This window comes from Chamaea fasciata, unplaced genomic scaffold (genome assembly GCF_029207755.1).
Source record: "Chamaea fasciata isolate MVZ Bird 193981 ecotype frontalis unplaced genomic scaffold, bChaFas1.0.hap1 SCAF_1, whole genome shotgun sequence".
Taxonomy (NCBI): domain Eukaryota; kingdom Metazoa; phylum Chordata; class Aves; order Passeriformes; family Sylviidae; genus Chamaea; species Chamaea fasciata.
The window spans coordinates 63368153-63394188 of record NW_027094086.1 but is presented as its reverse complement, the minus strand read 5'-3'; the positions used below and the strand labels follow the sequence as shown (position 1 = coordinate 63394188).

General features: G+C 42.5%; 1 protein-coding gene across 1 annotated transcript; it reads left to right on the top strand.

Moving 5' to 3' along the window:
• The first annotated feature begins 471 nt into the window (after nucleotides 1–471).
• Nucleotides 472–7271, top strand: IRX1 (iroquois homeobox 1). The gene is made up of 5 exons (XM_066184973.1): nucleotides 472–738; nucleotides 896–1197; nucleotides 3845–4859; nucleotides 5386–5458; nucleotides 5883–7271. The coding sequence occupies exons 2-5, from the start codon at nucleotides 934–936 to the stop codon at nucleotides 5938–5940; spliced, it is 1410 nt and encodes a 469-aa protein (XP_066041070.1). The 5' UTR covers nucleotides 472–738; nucleotides 896–933; the 3' UTR covers nucleotides 5941–7271.
• Nucleotides 7272–26036: the final 18765 nt, after the last annotated feature.

Here is a 26036-nt window from a genome sequence, read left to right as displayed (position 1 = left end):
AGCCCCCTTTTCCTCTCACGGCCACTCTCGTTTGTTCCTGAATCCAACGACGACAAGGGGGACTCAATGTTAAAGGTGGAAAAAAAAACCAGCAACACAGTTGTTTTTGTTAAAAGGGGACACACTAAGGCTGCGAAACAGCAAAACCCCAATGTTGGACAGCTGTAAAATCGTGTAGACAGGTTGTCATACAGCAGTGGGGGCTTTTCTGAAAGGAGCCCATTGCTAAACATTAAATACGCTGGGAGCCGAGCAGAGCAGCTGCGCGGACACACGCACACACACACACACACGCACACGCAGCTCGGAGCGGCCCGGCCCGGCCCGCGCACCACGTGCTGCACCGAGGGGGGCGGCGGGGCGGGCGGGGGGCGCGGGGCGGCGCTTCCAGCTCAAGTGGGTGCCAATCAAAACATCAACTTCAAATTGTATCTGAAAGATCAGCCTAGGACCTAAGGGCAGACACATCAGTTGGAGCTCAATTGTTGATCAGATCACATCTAAGGGATTTAGGAGCACAGAAGAGCCGAGATTTGAGGAAAGACACCCCACTGAATCCTGCCACACTCCTCCTCCTCCTCCTCCATACCTAGGGTGCAATATATATCTGACAGAAAGAAATCAGAACGAAAAAAGAAAATTATCAGCTCGATTTCTTTTCTCTCGCCCTGCCTGACTCCAGTAAAGAGAGGGGGGGTGGAGGAAAAAAGAAAGAGAGCGAGATCCAGAGAAGCACGGGTTTGTTCTGCTCCCCTCCCCGGCTCTTCGGCAGGCTCCCTCCTCCCCATTTTTTTTTTTTAATAATTCCTCCCCCCCCCCCCTTCCCCCCCTCCTCTTTTTTTTTTTTTTTTTTTTTTTTTTCTAATATCTCCGCCGCTTCTGCTGCTGCCGCCAGTGCTGCTGTGCCGCCGCCTCTGTGCCCGCGCCCCGGAGATGTCCTTCCCCCAGCTGGGCTACCCGCAGTATCTCAGCGCCAGCCAGGCGGTGTACGGGAGCGACCGGCCCGGAGTGCTGGCCGCCGCCGCCGCAGCCGCCGCCGCGGCCGCCGCCGCCTCGGGCCGGCCCGCGGGCGCCGAGCTGGGCAGCGGCTCGGCCGCTGTCACCTCGGTGCTGGGCATGTACGCCAGCCCCTACAGCGCCCCCAACTACAGCGCCTTCCTGCCCTACACCGCCGACCTCGGCCTCTTCTCCCAAATGGTGAGTGAGCACCGCGCTGTCCCCCGCGCTGGCCCGGGCCCGCCGAGCGCGGCCGCGGAAGCCGGGGGAACCGAGGGCTGGCGGGGGCTGCGGAGCCCAGCGCGAGGGGCGGCGGGGCGGCCGCGGCGGCGGCTCACGCCCGGCGCGGGGTCCGCCGTGGAGAGGGAAGCGTGGCTGTCGGCGGGTCTGCGTGGGAGAGAGGGGCTGGGGTCGAGGGCTCCGTCTGCACGCGAAGCTCCTCATCCTCCTCGTCGTTCCAGTCGGGCAAAACTCCTACGAGTTTTTCTTGGCAGTGGAACGGCTAAGCAGGGCTCCTGCCTCCGTATTGTCGGCTTTCCCAGCAACTCGGCTATTTTTGTGTTTTCTTTTATTTCTTTGTTGTTATTGGTGTTGTTGTTGACGGGTGATATTGTCGGTCCTGCTGTTTCACTGGGCTTTCCAGCGCGCTCCTTTTTCCGCTTGGTACTTTTCTTTGCCGCTGAGCAATAAACAGGTTCCGTCCGAAAGGCCAAAGTGACCATACCCGGGGCGCGCGTTTATTTCAAGGCATTTTCCTTAAGCCTTGAAAATGTCCCGTTCTGTTCACTGAACTTTTCATACTCTGATTATGGCGGGTATCATAGATGGGATTTGCATGAAGCGAAAGAGGGCATCTACATCCCATTATATGCATCGAGGCAGAAACGCTTATCGGCGTTAATTCTAAGAGAACTTGTCGATACCCAGACTGTCCTCGGGATTAATTTCACATTTTCTTAAGAATGTAATAGTTAGAAAGTGAAACATTAAAAAGAAAAAAAACCCAACTAAAAACCAAAAAAATCCCACACCCCCCCCCCCCCCTCCAAACTAACTGTTTTTATATCCGGTGTCGTTTTGAAAATTAAAAGCTTTCGTTGCGGGTATCACCAAAATTCTCGGCGGCGCTATGCAAAGGTTCCACTTCATTTTCTCAATGTTCCTCTTTTCTCTCCCCCTGACACATTAAAGTGTGAATATTTATAACTGAATGCATGCAATGGATAACTTTTTGGGGGTTTTAATAAATATATGTAGGCAAATAGGAAAATACGCTGTTGAACAAGGGACAGCATCTGAAAACAGATAATTTTTGTACTGCAAACATTTCCTATAAAGTCACTTTTAACAACGTGCATTTCCTACATTGTTTTTTTTAACCTTCATTTTGAAAATGCAGTAGAAGTTGAGACAGAAGCAATGAGTGATTTACAAGTGGCTTCTTCAAAAGAATTCCCAACAGAGTTTGCACAAAAAATATCATTTCAGCAACTATAACAAAAGACAGCGGAAGAAAGGGAGTGCAGAAAGCCTACTCTGTAACACATTAAAAAATTACATCGGGCTACTCTTTTTGTATAAGCGGTGTCTCTGAAATTAAAATACATGATCCTTCTTAACTGTTTGACAAAGTTAAATTAGTTTCTTAGCTAACATTATTGAAGAGGTCCATTTCTAAAGCTGACATAAATTATGACATGGTAATATGAAGAACGTATTTCTGGACTAGGCAAAAAGAAGAAAAAAAGAAAGAAAAAAAGGCGAGATGGTAATAGAAGAAATAAAGATAGAAAACTGCTTGAAATGTTCGCTATTTTGGAACAGTTTCCGTTCCTACTTGCAAAGTATCCTGGTATTTTATTACAGTGATTAACCATGACGGTGATATTTAGAAATAAATTCTAAATTTCTGAACATTTGCAAATCAAGAACTAAAATATTAGGCTAATACCTGGACAATTTGCGGTAATAATGAGGCCTAATGAGGTTCCTAGAAAGATAAAATGTTATTTACCAAAACACCTGATGGGATAATTTGACTTGCTGTGTTTTACTACTGATGATAAAAAGAATATTGATTGCAAGTAAATCACCGTCTCTAAACGCTTGTAAACAACTTGTGTTTGCTCTGGCCAGATCAAAGTAAAGCTTATGAGATAAAGTGTCTACATATCCATATTCTACAATGCGTGGATCAGTTTTCATTCCAGAGTTTAAAGGCTCTTCTAACAGTTAGAAGTTAATGTTTTACTCCAGAATCTTGGTATATGATTTGGGGAGCAGGGATGGTGGTGTTGGCATGTGTGTGAAAAATCTTTCACATTATAAGTCTCTTCGTACTGAAGTTGTGCATTCATCTCTCCAGTCTCGTTTCACTGGGAGCAAAAATAAAGAATGCTCTGCATGCATTTCTAACATCCTCCTGGATACTTTGCAGATAAATGCGGCACTGTGTGTGGGCATTAGTTTATAACTGCGGTGTAGTACCTGTTCTATGTGCCTGATAATTTCAAGGGCACAGTGAATTGTGTCGCCAAGGTGAAGTTGCTGCGTTTCCATAGTTTGGTTTGGTTTGGTTTATGGAGGAAATACTCATAATGTCTGTCAGATCCCGGTTAGCAGCTCTCTTTCCTTTCCCTGCAAGAAGGGGGAATCATTTGGGAACACCTCTCTGTATGACCTAAATGTGAAGCGCCTGGAGCGGGCAGGGCCGAATTTGGCTGTGAAGACCCTCTGCACGGCTGAAAGGCGTATTCCGGCTCCCGGAGTAGCCTATTCAGATCTTTTAGAGACGCTAACGAGATAATTGATGTGCTTTTTCCTCTCCGCTTGTCTGAATGTGTTGCAGGGCTCCCAGTACGAGCTGAAAGATAATCCGGGTGTCCACCCTGCTACCTTTGCTGCCCACACTGCCCCCGGCTATTATCCCTACGGACAGTTCCAGTACGGGGACCCAGGGCGGCCCAAAAATGCTACCCGGGAGAGCACCAGCACCCTCAAGGCCTGGCTCAACGAGCACCGCAAGAACCCCTACCCCACCAAGGGCGAGAAGATCATGCTGGCCATCATCACCAAGATGACCCTCACCCAGGTTTCCACCTGGTTTGCCAACGCCCGCCGGCGGCTCAAGAAGGAGAACAAGGTGACCTGGGGCTCCAGGAGTAAGGACCAAGAAGATGCAAACCTCTTCGGGAGTGACAATGAGGGGGACCCCGAGAAGAATGAAGATGATGAGGAAATTGACCTGGAGAGCATAGATATAGATAAAATCGATGAGAATGACGAGGAGCAGAGCAACGAGGAAGAGGAGGAGAAGCCCGAGCTCCTGAGACAAAGCAGTGAAGAGGAGCGCTTGGAAAAGGAGAAGGATTTGGCACTGTCAGGGTCTGAAGGGCTGAAACCCAAAGACGCGTTGGCCATGGTGAAGGAGGCCTCTGACAATAGCACGAGAATTCTCAGCCCTGGGGGACCAAACAATTTACAGATGCCATCTCACAGCAAACCCAAGATTTGGTCTTTGGCAGAGACGGCAACCAGTCCTGATGGTGCCCTGAAATCTTCTCCTCCTCCTCCCCCTTCCCCCCAGGTTAACCACACTTCTCCTCAGATTCAGCACCCTGCTTTTCTCCCTAGCCATGGACTCTACACATGCCAGATTGGCAAATTTCACAACTGGACAAATGGGGCTTTCCTCACTCAGAGTTCCCTTCTAAATGTGAGGTCCTTTTTGGGAGTAAATCACCACCATGCTGCTCATCACAATCACCACCTCCAGGCCCAGCAACAATCTTCTGTTTTAACAGCAACCCTGGGAGCTCTAAGCAGCGAAAAACCTTCAGAGAGGACCAGTCCCAAACACATAGGTAATTAATGCATCAGGCTTCCACCTCTCCCTCCACCCCCTACACATGCACGTGAACTTCTCCTTGAGGACTGGTGTCACACTGGTGTAACTGATTGCTTTTAATGGAGCTACAGTTTACTCTAGCGTTGATTTCCGGCCCCCCACCCAGCATGTTGGTCACATACATTAAGTACATTTCACGTGGCCTATTACATTCTCACCCTATATGCCCATCAAGTAAGATGATTATCCAGGAAGAGCGCTGTGAAACATATAGGTTTGAGCTTTCCTTCCCTCTTTCATGACTCTCATCTCCCAATAATTTCAATAACAGTAAAAAATTTGTCAAGAAAAGCTTGCAGACTACTTAAATACTGAAAGTAGGGTATAGTGCTGTATACACATAGACATGTATCTGTACACATCTGAACAAGACGGTGAGACGGAAGTGTGTCCTCTGCACAGTGTCCAGATTCTTACTGTTGTGATTCTAAAACGGTTCTCCTGTTTTTGTTTGGCTTTTTTTTTTTTTTGTCTCCTTCTAGAAAGAGAAAATGTACCAAGAACTGACTCCCCACCCCAGCCGCTAAAATCGCCCTTCCAGCCTGTCCATGACAAGTGAGTTTGTTTGTTTGTTTTCACTGTAGGAATGTTACTTATGCGAAACAGAGTGTTTGAATAATAAAGACTAATTATAACACCTAATCATCACCATAATAATACATACAGACAATGAGAACAGCACAGGAGTTGCTCTATCTTTTCAAACTTAGACTAAATTGCAATAGTACATAGCCAGACTGTAACTTTTCTAAAACTTAACAGATCTTAAAGATCTTGTGCTAATTACACCCGAGGCAATGATTTTTGTGCGATTATCTATTACTAAGATATTACTAAGTAATACTTATTATTGCTATTACTATAGCAATAGACATGCAATAAAAACAAAACAAAACAAAACAAAACCAACTACTTTTATTCTGAAAGATTTTTACTTTTTTTTTTTTTTTTTCTTTCTTCCTCCCTTCCTCCCCTGCAGCTCTTTGGCTCAGCAAGAGGGAACACCGAGAATTTTAACAGCTCTCCCTTCTGCTTGATTAAATGATTTGGTGAAAAAATATTACAGAGACTGGTATTAAGGACAGAGAGAGTGGAAAAAAAAAAAAAAAAGAAAAAAGAAACGGTAGAAACGACTCCCATCAATCTCTTTTTGCAATAAGGTGGTGCAAATCCATAAAAGCATTACACAAATCTGTAGATGGATCCCCTTCCTCATTGAACCATTTCAGATCTTGTTATTCTAACCATTCTTGGATTATTTGTTTGGTAAATGTTTCCCATGTGTTTGTGGTTTTCTTTTTTTCTGTATATAGAGTGATTTCAGATTGTAAATAACACGTCAGCAAAACTTGTCTAAATCATATATTTTTGTCTAATAAACTAAATGAAATTATGAGCTCTCTCCAGGTATGTATTCTGTTGCTACAGATCTTATACATATATTACAAATCTATTCAAACATTTATAATTTGTTTTCTGAAAAGTGGAGTCTCCTCCATTGGGTAACTGAAATTTAAAGCAACAAATCCAAGGTATTTTTCCGAGAACAAGCTGCGAGTTTCCTTTTTCATACAGGCAAATTCACGAAGTTGAATGCAGCTTGCTCTTGCCTTAGTTATATTAAAGTTTTTTTTGTTTGTTTTTTTTTTTTTCAATTGTGGTGACTCATATGTGTTCTGTAGTATCCATTTTCCAGATATAAATGGACCTGACTTCCACTTACGCTACAAAATAGCTTCCTAAAACTGAAAACGACAAGTTTTCTCACAGTTCCCTAGTGTATAACTTTGCTGTCCGAACTGGCTGCTAAATTGGATCAAGTGCTTTAGTGTTTTGGTATATATTCCCACCCAAGACAGAAAAAAAATAAAATAAAATAAAAAAAATAATAGTTTAGGAAAAAGAATTATTTGTAGCGATATGCGCTTTGAATAAACACAGAGGAAATATGACGGTGAAAGATATTTTCCTGTGAGATTAAATACAATCCTAGCAGGGGGAAAAAAAAAAAAAGGCAGCTCTTGAACGTCTTAGAAATCTTAGAAGAAAGTTTTGCGATTCCTATCTGGTGGTTGAAAATAAACTGAGAGACAGGATCAATCGGTTTATAAAGGCGTTAATCTTCCAAAGACGGTCCGATAAAATGTGTAATATTTTGAGTGTTAATTTTTTTTTCTCCTAAATGAGAACACTAAATGAGCATTGAGGTGCTAATAACATACCAGATGGTTGTTGATGGTGGAAAATGGAAAGAAGCAGCTGGGAAAGTCATTAAGAAATAATGCGGTGACGCCCTATCCAAACTAAACCAACTTCAAACCAGGAATTGTCGGAAACAAGATGAGATTTTTCAAATAAAATATTAATAAAATTCTTGCCAGAGATCAGAATATTGATCTTGATTTACCTGCAAAATCATGTTAATCAAACAGCAGCCACGGTAAACTATGGCTTAGAGATCTGTTGGCAAAGAGATGGAGGTGGTGGGCTCCTACATTTCGCGGTTTTCTGATGGGGCAGAGAAACAGATTAGATTTTGTGTGGAATATCTGAAGGAGAGTCTTTGGAAAGAGACTCATTTTGACATCCTGCAGCTCCTCACATACCATCTATTAGTTTATATTTTGGCTTTTAGTTGTTTCGGTGTATTTTTTTTCCTTTTCAAATCACAGTCAGTCTCGAGTTGGTAATTGTTGGTAACTGTTCCAGCAAAAGAGATCATTGCACTTTTTACCAAACTAGAGTAATTTAGCCTTCGGGAAAGACGTATTTAAAAATTAAAAAAAAAAGAAAAAAGAAAAGTCTTCAAGCCTGTAGAGCTTAACAGCGCGTCAGGTCACTGCTGGTGTAAACCTGATGCAATTGTTGTCTCTTTCGCATCAATTCAGATTAAATCGCCTCAGTCCTGCACCAGCTGCCCCGGTTCCCAAATTCCACTCGAATTTGGGAGACGCGGCAGTCCTCGAGCAACCCGGCCGTCCGGGGCGCCGCTGTCGCCGGGGACCGACCGCTTGGCTGTCGTGGACCAGCCCCGCTCCTCCCAGGTGGAGACGACATCTAAAAGGCACGCCGGGATGCGCTCCGAGGCGGAGCGAGCGCGGCGCTGCCGAACTGTCCCGGGGGAGCGGAGCGGGGACTCCTGAGCGGCATAGGAACCTCAGCAGGGACTCGAACTGTGGGAGCGGAGTATATGCGCGTCCCGCCCGTCCGCCTGGGAGCGGCCACCCCGCGCCCCGAGCGGTTCCGAGCTATTCCCAGCGGTGCCGAGCGGAGCCGCGGGGCGCGCTTTGGGCAGGCTCGCAGCGCCCTCTATGGGCGGCGGGCGGCGCCGTCCCCGAGCCCGGCCCGCGGCTCCGCTCGGCTGGGGCGGAGAGCCGCAGGCTGCCCGCCTTTAATTCGGCCAGAAAGCCAACAGCATCCTCCGGAGTGCGCTTACAGTTCTGATTATCCTCCGGAGAGTGATAATTCCCAGTAGTTATCTGGTTGGCAGTTTTCCTCCTTTGGAAGCCTCAGCATCTCTAGAGCTGACTCTGTTGCAGAACTGGATTTTTTTTTTCTCATCTGCTTATTTGAATTCCCCCCCCCCCGCCCCCCCCCGTAACTCTAGCAATAGTGACGCTTCCCTCTCCAGCCAGCTGAGGGTGTTACCGGGAGCAGGGGACGATGAATGAAGTCCCGTGGGGTCAGCACCCTCTTTCCCCACCGCCTCCGGAGCATTTGCCGGGGATGGGATGAAGCACCCTGCTCCTGTCTCCCCTGGGACTGGCGAAGGCGGGGTTGGCCTGGGAGCTGCATGCCGACTGCTGCAGGAGCGCGCCCAGGGCTGCGGTTTGCGTGCTCGGACGGAGCGTGAGTGCGCTACTCCCAAAGTTTTTGGACAGGAGCGCGAGTGGCTTCCCCTTAAAGAAGGGAAAACCGGAAAGTCCTGAGGCCAGCTGAGAAACGCCGTGCTGTTTAAATCAGAAAGGCTCCGGCGTGGCTGCGTGCCTGAGTGCCCAGCACTCGCCGAAGCCCTCTGCCTCAGCCTATCCGGCACCTGGGGGAGCAGGGTAATCGCCTTTCCCCCCCCCAGCAAGCCACAGTGAGGTGGCCACTTCTCCTGCAAGAAGTTTCAGAGAGACATGACGTGTTCGGGTGGTCATTGCGCTACCGCACGGAGCCCTCGGAGGCTGCCCGGGTGCGGTGCGGGGCCCGGGCCGGGCGGAACGCCCCCACACCACCCGCTCCCCGCCGCCGGGAGCCCCCGCGCCGCTTTTAGGAAGGAGCGGGAGCTTCATAATCCCGAGGTTTCGCTTGTCACGTGAACCGTGCTAGGAATGATCGTTTACGTCACTCTGGCAGGAAAATAATTTGTAGTTTTTCTGTCATATTTGCATTGAGATCCACCCCAGAAGATGTATACCAGAAAATACCAGAGTGCAGGGCGAAAAATAAAGAAGTTTAAGCTAAAAAAATTTGCCGTAATTGGGAATGCTTCGAGCTGGTAAGAGTAAATTGGAAAGTACTAGCTTCCTACTTTTTTTTTTTTTTTTTTTTTTTTTTTTTTTTTTTTTTTAACTGATGACGGTACCCGAACCTGATAAATAAAGTCAATAAGAAAATTTGCATTGAATCGAATGGGAATTACAAGGAGTAATACTTCTTTTAGCACGACAAACGAGTGTCAAGATACATTTTCGTGCTACTTAAAGGGCTGCCAGAAAACACTTTTTAAATACGTCTGCATAATCCTCCACCCTCTCCCAGTAAAAAAATATCTTGTTTTTGTTATTATTGACTTAGCATTAACAGAAGAATGGCAGAAGTCTGTGAGGGAAGAACACTGAAAAGTTGATATAATCTCGAGTTCAGCAACCTGAGAAATTTGCAGTTGCCAGAAGAGAATAAAAGCAAACGGCAGTTTTACGGGGATTTGGCTTTGTCACAGAGACGTAGTTATGAAACATGCATGCATGGCTCATTTTTTATTCTTTTCCTGTTTTATTCTGAAAATTTTCTATTTTTAACTAGGAAAAAAAAAAAAGAAAAAAAAAGAAAAAGAAAAAGAAAAGAAAGAAAAAAGCCCAGAGAAAGGGAAAAAGAAAATTAGTAGGGTGTGTGAACTCAGACTGGCTCGTTCCTATGATTGTTATCGTTCCCGGCTCCTGTCATCTCTTCTTGCTGCTTTGGTTGAGTTTTTGATGCACTCTCTCTGAAACTGAAGCGATCCCGAAGCTGCCGCCGACAGCAGCGACCGGCGGAGCTGGGGCGAGGGCGCCGTGCGGGCTGGTCCCGGGGTTCGTTCGATCTCCGGCTAACTTTCATGGTATGACCATGTTTTTCCCAACATTTTTTTTTTTTTATGGGCGGCGATCAATTATTCACAAGCACATTTATCTCCCCTGCAATATGGAGAATTCATATTCATATCTCTGTTTTAGTGGCCTGACACTGATTAATGTAATATGCGCCGCGGCTCCGAGCGCCAGTCCCGCTCTATGAATCATGCACTATAAAGTTTCAATCGTCCTTGTAGATGAGACTATTACAAAGAGCGCGGAGCGACGGGGGCGGGGAGGCGGGGGCCAGCAGCAGCGGTGGCTCTGCGCCTCGGCCGGCCATCGGCCCCCTGTTAAACAGGCTCGTATTGAAACCACCCGGCGGCTGGCGGGGGACAATGCTGGCCCGGCATTAGTTCTGCCCGGCGGGGCTCCGGCTGACGCGGGTCCCCCGCCCACCCGCGCCCATCGCCGGCCGGCCCCGGGGAAGGGGCTGCGGGCCCTGCCTCGTCCCCGTTCCCATCAGCCCGCCAGGCAGGGGTGAGAAGAGCCGCCCTGGCCCCCCGGCCCCGGAGGAGAGGCGGGCTGCCGGTGCTCGCCCTGTGGGATGGGCACCCCGGAGTGGGAATGGGGCTCAGGCTGCCCCGGGGTGAGCCCTGAGGCTGAGCAGCCGCACTGTGGCTGGGGAGAGAAGGCGATAAAGGGAGTCTCCATCACCTGGCTAGTTCCAATGCTATTGTGGTATGTTTAATTTTTGTTTGTTTTGTCTTTATTTTTTTTTTTTTTTTTAATTCCGCGATGTCCTTAAAAGGCGAGGTGTAAAGAAGGTGAGGTGACAGAGGCACCCAAGCAGCACAGGGAAAGGGCTGGTGAGTTGTAAGTGACCTGTGAAAGAGGGCATCAAACACGGGCTTCAGCACATGCCCTCCATCCCCAGGCCGCTGCCTCAATCCCGGGTGAGGCTCCCCTGCCACCTCGGTGACCTCTGTGCAGCCAAGCTCTGCATGCAGGTCTGCAGGTGGATGGAGGGGAGCCCTGCGCTGGCCCCAAAACCCAGCTGCCAGCCACGGATCAGGGAACCACGGCTGGAAAAGCTGTGACTGGTCCCCTCAGGCCTATGGGAAGCGGGTGGCAGCCTTGGAGCTGTGCCATGTTGGACCACAGGTCCCCCTCTGCCAGGAAGGGCCATGGCGATGTCCAGCAGGGCCTGTGCCCACCACTGGCTCTGTGGGGGCTGTGGTGAAGAGCGACGTGGGGCCTGATTCCAGGCTTCAAGTTGCTGGATTTCAGCAGTAAAACTTACCTGGGACCAACAAATCATGTAAAATGCTGGAACATGTAATAAATATGGCCTGCATGGCGTGTTTTCCAGTGAAAAGTTACAGAAACAGCTCCTGGCGAGGTTGGTGTTCCCCATTGTGAGGTGCCCCCATGCAGTGCCATTCATAGCTTGCCCATAAAACCAGCCATGTGGACAGGAGTCGCTGGGTACCAGGAGACTGAAAACCCCATAGAAGTAGGTATTCAAAATTTAAGACTTCGAAAATATGAGCTCTTAAAACTAAACAATGTACTTCTGTAAGGAATTAATTTACTTGAGTCCCGTCACCACTATTAATATTAGTTTTGGCTTCTTTTTATGCGTATGTGAAGAGAATACATGCTTGAGTGTTTTTAACAAAAGTGAAAAAATACATCTTTTATCTATTTTTGTTTACTTTAATTAGCAATATAGACATCCTTCATGTCTGATAGTGAAACTTGTTTCATAACGAGTCAAGCTGATGCAAAAAATGCAAACATGGGGCGCACACCAAGTCCTGGTAGTGCCTCCCCTGAGAGAATAGAAAGCGGCGGTGTAAACTCTGTGCAGAATTAAAGGCGAGTTTAAAAAGTAACATTTATTTTTATTCCAGATTTATGGCTGACCCGTAGATAATTAAAGGTTTTGTTTTGAGCTGTTGGCCCCACACAATACATTGTCCTTTGTTGCTGCACAAGGAGCGCTTTCCCTGTGCTGCCTACGGTTCAAAAACAATGAAGCAATCCATTTATTTTGTTGGTCAATTGTAGCACAAAGTGAGGTGGTCAGTGTGGAAAGTTTATCACTGTCTTGTCCCTTTGGAGGAGGCAGAGCATTCACACACCCTCTGCCCCAGTACACAAATGTCAGTCTTTTTGCAGGCTGCTGTTTTCCTTTTGAAGATGCCGATGGTGTCTCTGATCCACTAATCCATTTATCCAGTTTCATGAGTGCATTGGCTGAATACACTCACAATAGCCTTGCCCAGCTGGAAACAAGAAGTCAGTGAGTGCAGCCAGCACACCCACCAGTGCCTGACACCACTCTCAGATGAAGTTTGAGTGCTTGTCTCAAAAAAACCCCAACCCCAACCCAACCCAAAACAATCCCATTCGGAGCCCCCAACCTGCCATGATTTGCCCAATGCTGTGATCCTCCCCTCCCTGAGAACAGAAGTATTTTTAGAACCGTCTGTAGCTTGCTACATGGCTGTATTATTTTCATGGTATTCGGCTGTGTCAATGAGGGTTGGAGTAAGCTTGAGGGATAAAAATGCCTCTGGGACTCTGCAAACAAGTGCACATTAAAGAAACTGGTCAGTTGCTGCCAAGGGGGAGGGGGCACAGGAGAGGCAGTGGGCAATGGACTTCCATTTGTGTTCGGCGTTGTGCCGTTACTTGCCAGTTTTTTATTGCATTTTAAATGTATGTTTAATTACCAGTGTTATTGGTAATAACAGAATGTTTGAAAATATTAAATACATTTGTGAGCTTGTGTGAAAAAGAAGTTAAAAGGTGTTCAGTGCACAGAATGTTAAAGAGATCTCACAATGAAGTGATTAACATTTTTATGAATAAAATTAATCACGCATTAACTCTGCAGCTCAATACATCTGAATGCCAAATGTTGCACAGCAGCCCTTTCCCCTAAACACAAGAATTTTGGATGCAGTATTGACCCACATCAAACACTCATCTCTTAGTAATGGAGGTATAGTTATGAGAAGATAGTTTAATAATGTACATTTACATTTGAGGCAAGCAAATAAAAGGGAGAAAATAAATTTGGGGTGCTTTGTTAGGATTTGTGAGGGCTGTAGGCACATAAAATACATTAGGAAGCAGTCAGTAGGGGCAAGAGTTTGGAGAAAAAAGAAGTTTATGTGGCATTCACAGAGGCAAACAGCAAAGTCATCATAGTAAACAGATTCCAGTAGATTGCACTAAGCTCTCCTTGGTTCTTTTTAGCATGTTCATTGTTCTTGGCAAAGCTTATTAGGTTTTAAGGTGGGAGCCTACCATTATTAAAATATCCACCGTGTCAGATAATAAGATGTGATCTCTCTCTCTCTCTCTTCTGCTGTGTGTGTGTGTGTATGTGCGCGCGCGCGTGCGTGTGTGTGTTTTCTAATCTCTTGCCACTGTGGTTTTGGGATTATTCCAGCAGGCTGTACAAAGGGAAGCAAAGGCATCTGAAGTGTCACTCTACAGCTGTGGCAAAGTAACAGAATTTCCATTTTGTTGATGCTCCCAGCACATGTGTGCAGCAGAAGGTGATATCAAAGGAGCCGTTCTTCCTCAGTTCTGCACATTATTTTTCACTGCTGTGGCGAATCTCTCTGAGCTCAGTGAACCAATAAAACAACGGTCCCTGTTTGAGTTGATATATTAATATTTACTGAGGATTTGCAAGGTCGGGGCTAAATGTCAGCAGATTGCTGGGGCAGTACTGTGGGGAATAATTAAACAAATCTCACAGCAGTTCAGCCTCCTAACATCTTTATTAATCTTTTTTTTTTCCCCTTTCCTGAAACAGTACACTGAAATATTGCTTTTTCAACCTTACTGAACAATTGGGAGAAGTTTAATAATAAAATCCTGGATTGAAAGTATTTGTTTTTGACAGTTTCTTGGCCTACTCTCCTGCAGATGTTAGTTAGTTGTGAAGGCTATGATGTGTGAATTATCACCAGGCTGCTGGGGTTCTCACCTGCCTCTCCATCAAATTCATCTTGACCAGTCTGCCAAGCGCAATGATATTGCTGCTATAAATGGAGACCCAAATTGGCTTCATTAAGTAGTGGGTCCACTTCTCTAAGGGAAAAAACTGAAGAACCCCATTTCAGTATGCATATCTCCCTTAACGTGATTATAGCATGCACTCTAGTACAACTTAAACAATTCTCTTTAATAAGCTTCATAATTAGTGTTGGGATGCCTCATTACAAGTCACTGCCTGTAGCAGTCCTAGGCCAAACAGCCCTTCTAGATCTGATTTTTTTTTTTTTTTTATCAGGCAGCAGGAGCTGTCTCAAGCTTTTTGTTTGTATAGTGGGGAATTGCATTAAGACCCCAGTGTAAAAATACCACAAGGAAATTAATTGCTTCTGTGCAGATTCACCACAGATGTGTCCTGTTATGGGTAATGGTATATTTCTGACATTGCTATACTGCAGTGTGCTGGGGAAAAAATCTGGAAAAGCTACAAATGCAAACATATTAGCATCTATATAGATTCCTTATGTAGTAACTGAAAACAAGGTTTTTGAAGTGTGTCAGAGTCTTCAAGTCCCTTTTTTTAAAAAAAAAATAGTGACTATTTTTTCCCGATTTTTTTTTTTTTTTTAATACTCAAACCCCACTAATAAAATACACATGGCCACGTATTCTATTTGGTACTGGCTGATAAATGTGCTACTTAAAATAACACACATGAGGAGTGCGGTGACTCAACGCAATAAGAAGGCTGACATACAAAGCCGCCCTCAAGGTCAGTGGTTTGTTATCTATCAGTGTTGGTCAGGTTGTGAATCACAATGCAAGTTTCAGCAAGTTAAGGGGAGGAGGAGCATTCAGAGTGCTTGCCCTGTGGAAAAGAAAAGCAGAGCTGGTGGTTTGTTAGCTGTCTCTGAACATCACCCTACAGCTTCTGGGTAATGCCCATTCCCTTGTCACTAAAGCAAAGCTGGAAAGCGCCTTGATCCAGATATACGAGTGCTTTGATTTACTTGTTATAATTCAGGTGGAAGGGTTTAGGGTTAGCAAGTCCACCTCTGCAGAGCCTTGTCCCACTGCCCTCTTATTATTTATATTGATTTCTTTCATCTCAATCCTTGTATACTTAGGTTTTGACTTTGGGGTGATCCCTCTTACACAACTGTATTTTCCTTGTGGCATCATTACTGATAATCGAATATTAACAATTCACCTCACAACAGTTGCAGGAATGAAGACCCCTTTAGAATAGCATATGATGTGAGCTTTGGTATTAGAAATAGCTGTTTGGAATATTCACATGTGATTGTGAAGGGGACTCCTCCATCTAGGTGCTGCAAAATTGAAAAAATAAAACAATAATTTGACTCAAATTCAAGATTTTTCTTATCTCATAATGATACAGCAGCAGAAATAATAAAATTGTTGTAGTAATGTTTCTCCTATATAAGTAACTTGAAAAAATCATGAGCAAGTGAAATTTCTATACCCAGGACCACTGATCTTACATACAGGCTCTCATGAGCTTGATTCCAAGAAAATCCATACATTATTTGGAAGCAACAGTGGGAACATGTAAGTAATATAAACAGTTCAGATCAGTGTTAGTTTAAGCATATTGCACTTCATGGAGTCTTTTACCAGACATTTCAGAGCAAAGGGCAAAGTAAACTGCATAGATGACTATACAAACTCTTGCATTTAATTTATTTTTTTAAAATTCTCATTCATCAGCCTTTGGTTCTACTATGATAGTAATGTTTTGCTCAAATATATGCATAGGACTTTTTTTTTTGGGGGGGGGGGCTATCAAAGAGCAAACAGCTCAGAATCACAATCCCAGGGGAAGCGATTATTGTTTTTCTGTGCTTTGCAATAACAGTACCTGGAGTCCTTTTAAAAATGCCTCTGTATGGCACTGGAGGAAGCCACTGTCCTGGAACAGGTGAAACTGTACTATATGAGATCAGCAGAGAATGTAATGAAGAAACACTGCCGCTGTGAGACCAGTGGAGGATGGAGATGCAGAGGTAGAGAAGAGCTTTCCCCAAGTTATGCTTTGTTTATGGCAGAAATGGGAACCTGAGCCTCTGAATTAGGATTTTCACTTGACAGAGACTCAGGTGTAATGGGATGTTTCAAAGACTCAGAGTGACAGCAGGTGAGTGGAGCCACAACTGGTGCAGTTAAACTACATGCGCATACTCATAATGTATTCACCACAGTGTCATCAGCTCCTGTGATGTCACTGGAAACATTCTGGCTGTCATGTCTGGATTAACACACTGAAATCCATACTTAGTTATGTAGTGAAAACAACCTGGTGTTTACAGACTATGCTTATTCTTACTGGAGTCATCAGAGCAGCTTGCCCTAGAAAGTGTTACAATTGTAAGAAATGCCTTAAGATCAAGGACTTTTTATTTGTTTGTTTTTAAACTCAAAAACATATTTCAAAATTACTCTATATATTTCAGTGGTTAAGAATTGATTGAGGGACCTACTCTTAGTCTTTTCAGTTTTACTAAGATCTTGTATACCAAGGAAAAAATCTGTGGGAAAATTTTTAAACAAGAGGTTTTATGAAAAAAATTCTAAAAATATGAGACAAATCAGTGGAGTTTTTTTTTTTATATAAAAGGATAAATAATTTACAACTTCACATACAAAACTATGTGTAAAATGGACTATTTTTTTTTTGAAAAAAGGAAATTCAGTTTTGAAACCTTGACAAAATTTTTTTTGCAAAATGAGATTATGATTAACATATCCAGATATGTAGTTCTACAAGCAGAGAGGAAAAGATAAAATTTCTTCACCTGACACAGGCATGGTTTAGGTTGTGTGAGGAAGCAAGAGACTTACGAGGATGGATACAGCAAAAACACTTCACTGCTGCTCTGAATTTCAGAGTTCAGAATGTATTTGAGAATATGAATTAACAAATACTGTTAAATGTCATAGAGTGTAAAGTTGTTGTTAAAAGGAGTTTTTAAGAACAAATGAGAACAAAATATTGTGCTAATTGTTATTCATACAATGAAGAGTATAATGGTGGTGATGGTGCCCCTGGTAAAATTAAAATACATAGTAGTGTGCTAATTGAAGACATTATAATCTTCTGAGGGGAATGGGATATGGAGGTGTACAATATGTGTGTCTCCTGTGGCTTACTTTCGAGAACCTTAAGAAGATTTTGATGCTTTAATTCATCATCTCCCTTTGGAGAATAATTTGAAGAACATAAACTCCTTCTCAAGTTACATTTTCTCTGTTGTGATCTTCTTACTAACTTTACAAGAAATGAAAGCAATAGAGCACAGGAGGAAGTAGAAACCAATTCGTGTCATCAACTACTTTTAAAAAAAATTATATTGCTTTCTATTATCGCATATGTGTTTGCACGTGTATGTTAGAATTGTTCCCCAAGGCCTTGCTCATAAGGCCTACTCTGTGAATCTAAGTGACTACATGGGGAAAAGAGGTAAGAGAAGATGATATATCGTGAACACAGGAAGTGTGTATACTGCTGGTAATCTGTGGTAAATCCACCAGGAGGCTAATGGAGTCTCATCTTGCACTAAATTTTGTGTGGTTACTCTCTGGGTATGAGGATGCTCTCAGAAGGAGCTTGTAAGATGTTTGCTTTTTGAAATGCCCTGATACATGGTTTCTTAGGCAAGACAAGTCCTAGACTAGTGCCTATGTCCTCCCTTACCAATTTATGCAAGTTATATGAAGGATCAGAGAGGCATAGCAGAAGTTCCTTTCTCCCCAACAAAATTGTCCCTCTTGATTGCTTTTCCATCACAAGAGGTGTGTACATGTTCTTGGTCTCACTAGTATGTTGGGTTTGTCTTTTTTTCCCCCTCCCCCTCAGAAAATTATTGAGTTTATGGTACTTGAGCCTATCTACATTTTTTTGATAGCCTCTTATAAGCTCTGAGAGACTAATTCAAGTTGGTCACATCTCTGTGGAAAGCACTCTTTGATAATACTCGATATCCATTGAGTACTATCTGCATCCACAGTGCAGGTGTTTTGGGTCTCGAGTACTCTCACCTATATAAAAGGGTTTTCACATGCATCTCTTTTGAGTGGCTCTTACCTTTGGAGCCACAATCTGTGCAGTTTCTCCTAACAATAGGCACTTGTGGCTCTCAGCTCACTGACCATGAGTGTAGCTTCAGTCACTTATTCCTGAAATAAAACAGGCATGGCTGAAGGCCATTTGTGTAAATGTTTATTTGCCATCTTCACCTCCTACTCTCAGGGTCTTTTCCTGGCTTTGAGACTTTTATCTTTTCTCTCCCTTTCCTTGTCCTCTCTTTCAAATGATATTCTCCTTTTTGTTTCTCTTCTTTGTTCTCTTAGAAGCTAGGAGTCTCTCCCTTTGTTCCTGTAAGAGCAGGCTGCTGTTAGCAGACTGACTGTTCTCTAGACATGACCTCCATGTCTTTCTGACTCTACTTCCCCTTCTATCTTCAACCTGAAAAAATTCTTCTCCCTCATTACTGGAAAAAAAAAAAATTAACTTCCTGTAAAACTACAAGGAAAAAAAAAATCATTCCTTACTGAGTACCAGCCTCCATCATTATTCTACATCAGAAAACATACTCCTGAGCTCAGCACCTAGCATATATAGAGGTAATTTCCTGAACTTTTGGAAAAAGGTAAGCAATGGGATACTGCTCCCAAGCCATCATCACAAACATCACAGTCCATCATCCTGACCAGTCTTCTGCTAGTCTTGATCCAAGAATACTACTGTTTTTTCTGACAGAAGCCATTCCTTACATTCGTTTCAAAGCATGGCAGAAAAATTCTGGCGGTGCTCCTCCTAGTCAGAAGCAGCACATTATCTCAAATCCCTGATCTCAGGGAGAATATCTTTTCTACTTGGCAGTCATGTTTTTCAAGCCTTTCCTTGGAATGAGATTGGAGACTCCCAGGTCTTCTGTAAGAGACCATTAGTCCATACCTGAATGTGCAGGGGCTCCCATCTCCCGGGATCCAAGCATGTGCATGCTGATCTCAAAAGGAAGACAAAGAAAACAGCAGTAGAGATAAGGGCAGTCCCAAAAGAACCTTAAGTCCAGAGAACAAACACGTGTTTGAAAGTACAAAAATATTTAATTGTTGTCAAATGTATAAACCTGATGTGCATATCTAACCAGATCAGGCTTTGGGCTGCTTGCCCAGTTATTCATAAGAAAGTGTCCAGAATGGACAAGATTATAAGATTGTGAGATTCTCCTGGGACACTGCTTTTCAATCTGGTTTTTTTTTGTTGTTCTTATTTTTGGGGTTTTTTTTTTTGTTTGTTTGTTTTTGGTGGGGTTTTTTTTGGGTTTTTGTTGTTGTTGTTGTTGTTGTTGTTGTTGTTCTTGTTCTTGTTGTGTTTGATAATACACAGTTCTCTGCCAGAGGGAATTCTGGGCTTACATCCATGTTCATCCTCATGTTCAGACAGCACTGATAGAACTAGTTATGTATGTGTATTGTGTGTAAATCAAGAGACCCTCTGAGCAATGGTGAAATTGTGTGAAATCTGGTCTAAAAGTCATCTACTTCACTCTGTCTCCTTTTCTACAGAATGAACAGTGTCTTGGTTTTTTCTAGAGTAAATCCCCCTGAAGGATTTGATCATCTTGCTTCCTAGAAATGTTGAGTAATTTCCTTGGAAAGTTCTGAAGTGAAGCTTGTGGAGTTGGGAATCAGCAAAAGGAACATTTCCTCATTGGGATGAAGAAACTCCTCAAAAAGGAACTCCTCTTCATTGGGAGTAGGGAGAATAGTCTGCATACATCTAAAATGAGTTTTTCAGATGGCTGTAGGTGAGGCAGAACTATATCCTACACAGTGTGAGAGAATAACCGATCTCTAGCTTGCGAGTAGTGCTCACACATATGTGATGGAAGAGTAATTTGTAGATGCATAATGGAGGAGGTTGCTAGCCTGAAAGCATGCTGCTGGGCAGTGAATATCTTTGGGATAGTTCTCACTGCCCCGAAGCAGTGATTTCAAAGAAGCTAAAGAGTTTGCCTTGCTAGGTTGGAAGGTCCATCATAGCAAGTGGGAGGAAAGGGTCACTCATGGGAAGATGTTTTGCTGTTTTTCTTTCTGAAAGTATCCTGTAGGGGTACATTCCTAAAGTGTCCTTTAAAGTATACTTTAGGGACATTCTTTTCTCCTTCATGTTTTGAGTTACTAGTTTGGAGATCTGTCTTCCCATTTTCTCTTCCAGGAATAGAAGAAGCTGCACAGCAGTCCTATGATGAACCTCCTTATACACAGCCTCCATCCAATCAGAGTTACTGCCTTTGGCTTGTAAGGCTCCACCAGCTTTTCTTCCTCCATGTGTCAATGCTTTCCTCTCTGCATTAAGTTGACTTGGTCCAAATCGTCAGTGGTCTCTGTAAAATTAGAGTTGCTGCATCTGACTTTCCCACACTATGCTCTAATAAACTATTTCTGTCCAGATTCTCTCCTGATTTGATGATTTCTCAGCAGTAGCATACTGTCATTTGCTTGCATGCCATACCTGGAAATGAGAGGCGTATGTGCGCCATGTTTTTCTGAGGAGAGACATTCTGGGTACAGAAAGGAGGAACAGGGTTATGGCATGAAGATCTCATGACAAGTCTACAAAGACTTGTGAGAGTGGATAGGCTTATGTACTTCAGGAGACGCACTGCAGAACACTGGCATTGAGGCTGTATTGGGGGGGGGGGGTATATACTGGAGGTATTGGATATTTTCACTGTTCTGTCCCAGACATTTCCCTGTTCAAGAAACAGCATGCCTACCATAAACCAGAGAACATTTAAAAAGTATGTGGAAGTAGTAAGGGAATTTGGTCAGGAAATTTGACCTTGAGGCTGCCAACCACATTCCAGTAGGGCAGTGCAGACATGGCTTTCCAGGTTTACATGTCTTCATGTTCTAAGTATAGCTAATATTTTGGCTAAAAAAGAAGGCATAGAACTTCAGAGATTATTCGTGCAAGTTTGGGGAAAGTTATGTGTTCAAGACCATTTTGGCTCTTGAGAGATACCATGTTACAGATTCCATCATCTCAAGTGTCATTCATTCATGAACAAATAGAGTTCATGGAAATAGTAAATTCTATTTTAGGTTCACAGAACTCTATAAGTACACCCAGATTTATTGCAGCAGCTGAAAGACATTCAGCAGTAATCTAATGTGAAAGAATTAATATTTTATCCATTTTGTTTGCTGTGCCATCTTTACTCTCTCAAGTAATGTGCAAAATACAGAAAACATCATGGACTACCGGGTTTACTTTTAAGAGTTCAAATAAAAAAGTTGATCCCAGTATGATCTCAAGAGCATACCTTGATGTTCTAACTTGTGTTATAATAGCAATCTTACATAGTTATTATTTTTTAAGATGGACATATGAGAATTTTTAGGTGATTAATGAGGATGTGTATGGGATAAACAGGACATTTTCCCTACAACTGAGGGAGGATATGTATTTTTCTTCTCTAGAAATCATGATTTGAATAGTTTTTGGACAACTATCACCAGTCACAATGATGTTCCATATATTTAAGGCTACAGGCGCAGCTTGTAACAACTGCTTAATTATGTGATATATTAATGTTCTATTGATTATGTTATTGCCTGTAAATCCTGTTGCTTAATAAAGTTGTAGTCATTTTGCTATAAATTTGTGTTTGCAGTCAATTAATGATTTCTGGGGGCAATGGACAAAGTAATAGCCTTACTGGTGTTGTGTGGAAAGCATGGTACTGTAGCTTCCAGTATGAAACTAGAAAATACAAATGCGTGGATTGAGTAAAAGAGAGAAAAAAAATAGCTTCTGTTCAGTACAATGATTCACAGTTTTCTTTCAGGTCCAACAGAAAAAGCAGCATTGTGCAAAGCATCTGCACATGAATACAGGGCAGGATAATATTTGATTTAAAAATACAAGTAAACGATAACTGCCAATATTGAGACCATGTGAAGGCAAAGGAACAAAGCATACTTTCATTGCTAATCATGTTAACATCAAAGTTTGAAGAGTACATTCGCCTATTCAGAGGAAATGCCATCACACTTCTGACGATCACATCTGCCACTAATATCATCCGGCATGTGGTCAGGTCTCTGTTCTGACTTTTATCTCTCTACCAAAATATCATGTCTTGATTTTAACATCTGATGCTAAATTCAGGTCACTACAAAATAAGTATAACTTTTATTTCTTTTCCACATTCATGATATTTTCAAGAGATACATTTAAAAGTCGGCAAATGTATATGAACTATATGTCTATTAAATTTTTTTTTCAAAGCTTTTTGAGGACCTAGAAGATTTTGGGGGAGAATGAAGGGGAGAAGAGGGAAGGTGAGGTTGTTTTGTGTTTCGTTTTGTTTGATTTGCCTTACAAAACTTGGTTATACTTGTAGGAAGTACAGAGGTCTGATTTTTCTCTAAAATACTCTCATGTCAGAAAACATTGAAGTTTCATCTCTGTATAACTGGAGAATGACACACTTCATACACTTTTAATCCATAGGGTCTCAAGCACTGCTTCTCAAATCTATGAAAGCCTGAATTTTTGCCTTCCCTGAAGTTTTATCCTGACAACATAAATCTGGCTAAATATAAGTTGATGGCAACATCACATAAACGTATATGGTGTTTGATAACTATTAGTTTTTACCTATGTTCATGATGTTAAAGTTTCCTTGCTTTTGTTGATGAGATGAACTACAATCCTCTTCCTCTTACCTTCAGGATGTTTAAATAAAGAGAAAATGTTTCTAGACATATATTTCAGTGTCCCTTCAAAGACATTTTGTATTCTAAAAGCTGTTACAAAAGGAGCTTTACAGCACCTACCTAATTTAGGAGGAAGGGTGTTTCTGGGTTTTAAATTTGTGGTGGGACTGTTCAGAGATTTCTGAGCACATTAAAAAAGGTGTATGTTTGTATATTTTTTACTTGCCAATATTGCACTCATCTTTAGACTGGAAAGTAATAAATTCTCATTTCAAAGCTGAAACAACTAGGTGCTGTTAATGAAGTGGAACAATAGGGAATATTGTGTTGTTTTATACAGTAAAGAAATCCTTCCAGATATCCTGGTGTGATATTAAGCATATGTCTCATCTGGTCCTGTAACAGGTTCCTTAGGTGGAGTCTAACAACCCTGTACTGCTTTTCAAAACAGAGAAGGAAGTCATCTAGCATATGAGTCAACATCTTCTCAAGAGTAAGAATGGATTATAATCAGCAAAGGCTCTGCAGATTTTAGTTTTGTTAATGACGCACCTTTTGGTAGATCTACCTTCACAATCATTGTAGAATCAGCTGGAATAATTATAAAGAACTGTGAACAAAAACTCAGGTAGTAAAAAGATGCATCTTAGCACCTGGGTCCTTGATGCTTCTTGAATCAAATTTTGTCTTCTTGACAGGTCTTTTACCATGTATTTTTTGGCAATTTCTTATGTTGACCCTACAGTTCTATACATCTGCACAAACACTCAAAAAAACCCCCCTGTCTCACAGAAGATAAACATTTCCAGTAAAGGTTATTTTTACTCCTTTAGATTAAATTTGTTAAGAGAAGTGGACCAAGATATTTTTAAAATTTGTGGGCTTTTTTATTATTATTTTTTTATTTTTTCCCTCAAGTACATAAAATACAAATGTACAGAATTAACAGTTATTTTTTTTCATCTGCTTTACATAACAGTGTACAGCTCACACACACGTACAGAGACTTTTTTTATATAACCAAAACCAGTTAATATAAAAATTGCATCTAAACAATGCTAGTTTCTAGCTGCAACACATTCAGTGGTGTTAGACACCTGACATTTAACTAATTTCATGCAGACAGTAAATACCTTAATGTTTCTAGTAACACAGAAAAGCTACTTCTTGATATAAGCTTATCCAGGATGGTTTTGGTAAAAAAGTAGATCTTAATTTTGTCAAAAAACAAGATGGAGTGCTACTGACAACCACCTGACTACACTAAGTAAAAGACCAAATAATAGAATGACAGTTTCTTTTGCCAAATACCTGTATTTAACATTGATGTCTGTAAATAAAACTACAGCTATATTAACTATGGTATTACAGTTCTTTTATTGCTAGTGTGACAAATTTATCATCGAAGTTTCATTGTGGGTTTATGTGAAAGTGATTTTTCAATCTTCTGCTTCTTCACAATGATGGAAATTACAGTGTTACACTCTTCTACATAATTTAAAACACAATTCTGTGAGTCTCTCTGAAGTTCAGCTCTAAGTACATTAAAGGTTTTAAGTGGTTAAGTAAACAGCATGGTATATTAATCTATTTTTTTTATTTGTTACAATTTATTAGGATTAACTTCTATTATTACCTTTAACTGAATGTGAAACAGACTATTCAGTTTTGTGAAAGAGCTATTCAACAGTCCTTTAAGGAATTAATGCTATCGATCTAAAATAGTTTAAATACCCGACCACATTTTCAAGAATATTGATTTCAATAATATTTTTAGCTAAATGGAGTATACAATAGTATTAGAAGAATGGTGTACAATTTTGGTCTTGTGTAATGTTGAAGGTTTTATATATTAACTCTCAAAAAAGGACAGAAGTCTTGATAATGAGTGATCAATATTTGTTTTATCAAGAAAAAGCATGTAAAGTAGACAGTAAAAAATTTTCAAAAATGGTGATAGAAGTTGAAAGTAGAATTATTGAAAATATAATTGTATATTTTATTTTAATGTTATATTTTCACCCTTGCACAGAGATCTTGGAATACACATGGAACAAGTACTCTTATTGAATAATTCTAAATTTTAATAGGGAACTTATCTTTACTGACATTTTCTGTTTTCTCTTTGTAAACTCATCAAGTGTGAAGGAATGTTAAACAAGAAATGTATGTACAAGCTTTCCCACTGAACTGGGATGAAAGTCATAGTGAAAGCTTGCTTTCCAGACATTCCTGGAGAAGCCCCTCAGTGGGGTGGCTTTGATGGAAGACTTCAAATCCTGGAGTCAGGAAACAGAGGTATGTCTCTCTCAATAGCTCCTTGCTGTCACCAGCCACCTGACAGCCCATACTAGGTAACCTGTTGTATCTTAAAAGCCCTAAAAAGAAATTCATTCACAGGACTATCCCGTCAAGTTGTTGTGTGTCATGTCTGTGGTCACTGAGGGCCCTTGGAGCAGTCAGGGGTGTAAGGAAGAAAAGGGGGTTTGTTGCCAGCTCTGATTGGAATATGAAGGACTTTACATCAACCGTCTGATGAAAGAGGATTTCCCCAGAGCCCAATCCAGCTTGGGAAAATTGTACCAAGCCTGCCCCCTTAACTAAATCTTTCCGCAAGGACTTGATGAGAAGTGCCCAGACCAACCATACCCCTGCGAATATGCAGGAGATGATCCACTCCTTCCTGGTAAAATGATTCCAGCACCTTTGCCTGCCAAGGCTTCACAAGCTGAAGGGAGAAAACCTGTACGAGGATGGATATGGGGAGGCAGGGCAAGAAATGAATCCATGAGAAGAAAAAAAAATGTATGAGGTGACAAAACAGTTTTGCTTTGAGGTCACCAGGGGCTCAGACCTGTTGGAGATTGAGATGACATTGAAGAGGAGATGGTGAGGTTCCAGCAGGAGGTGCAGCGGTTGCCAGTGTGCATGGCTCTGGATGAGATTCCCTCCAGAAAGAAGCAACAAACTTCCTGCAGAAGGGACAAATTAATTGTTTCCTTTCTTCTGCAGACCTGGAAAGCATCTGTAGTCCACAACCTTCCCTAGCCTGGGCTCAGTGACTTGAGGCAGTGAAAGGTGGCTTAGACACATGCCAGTGA

What these genes read in the sequence shown, in the direction of transcription:
- IRX1 (XM_066184973.1), top strand. Translation starts at nt 934, where the DNA reads ATGTCCTTCCCCCAGCTGGGCTACCCGCAGTATCTCAGCGCCAGCCAG. An exon ending in TCGGCCTCTTCTCCCAAATG is followed by an intron (nt 1,198 to 3,844) that starts GTGAGTGAGCAC and finishes AATGTGTTGCAG; the next exon opens with GGCTCCCAGTACGAGCTGAA. An exon ending in TTCCAGCCTGTCCATGACAA is followed by an intron (nt 5,459 to 5,882) that starts GTGAGTTTGTTT and finishes CCTCCCCTGCAG; the next exon opens with CTCTTTGGCTCAGCAAGAGG.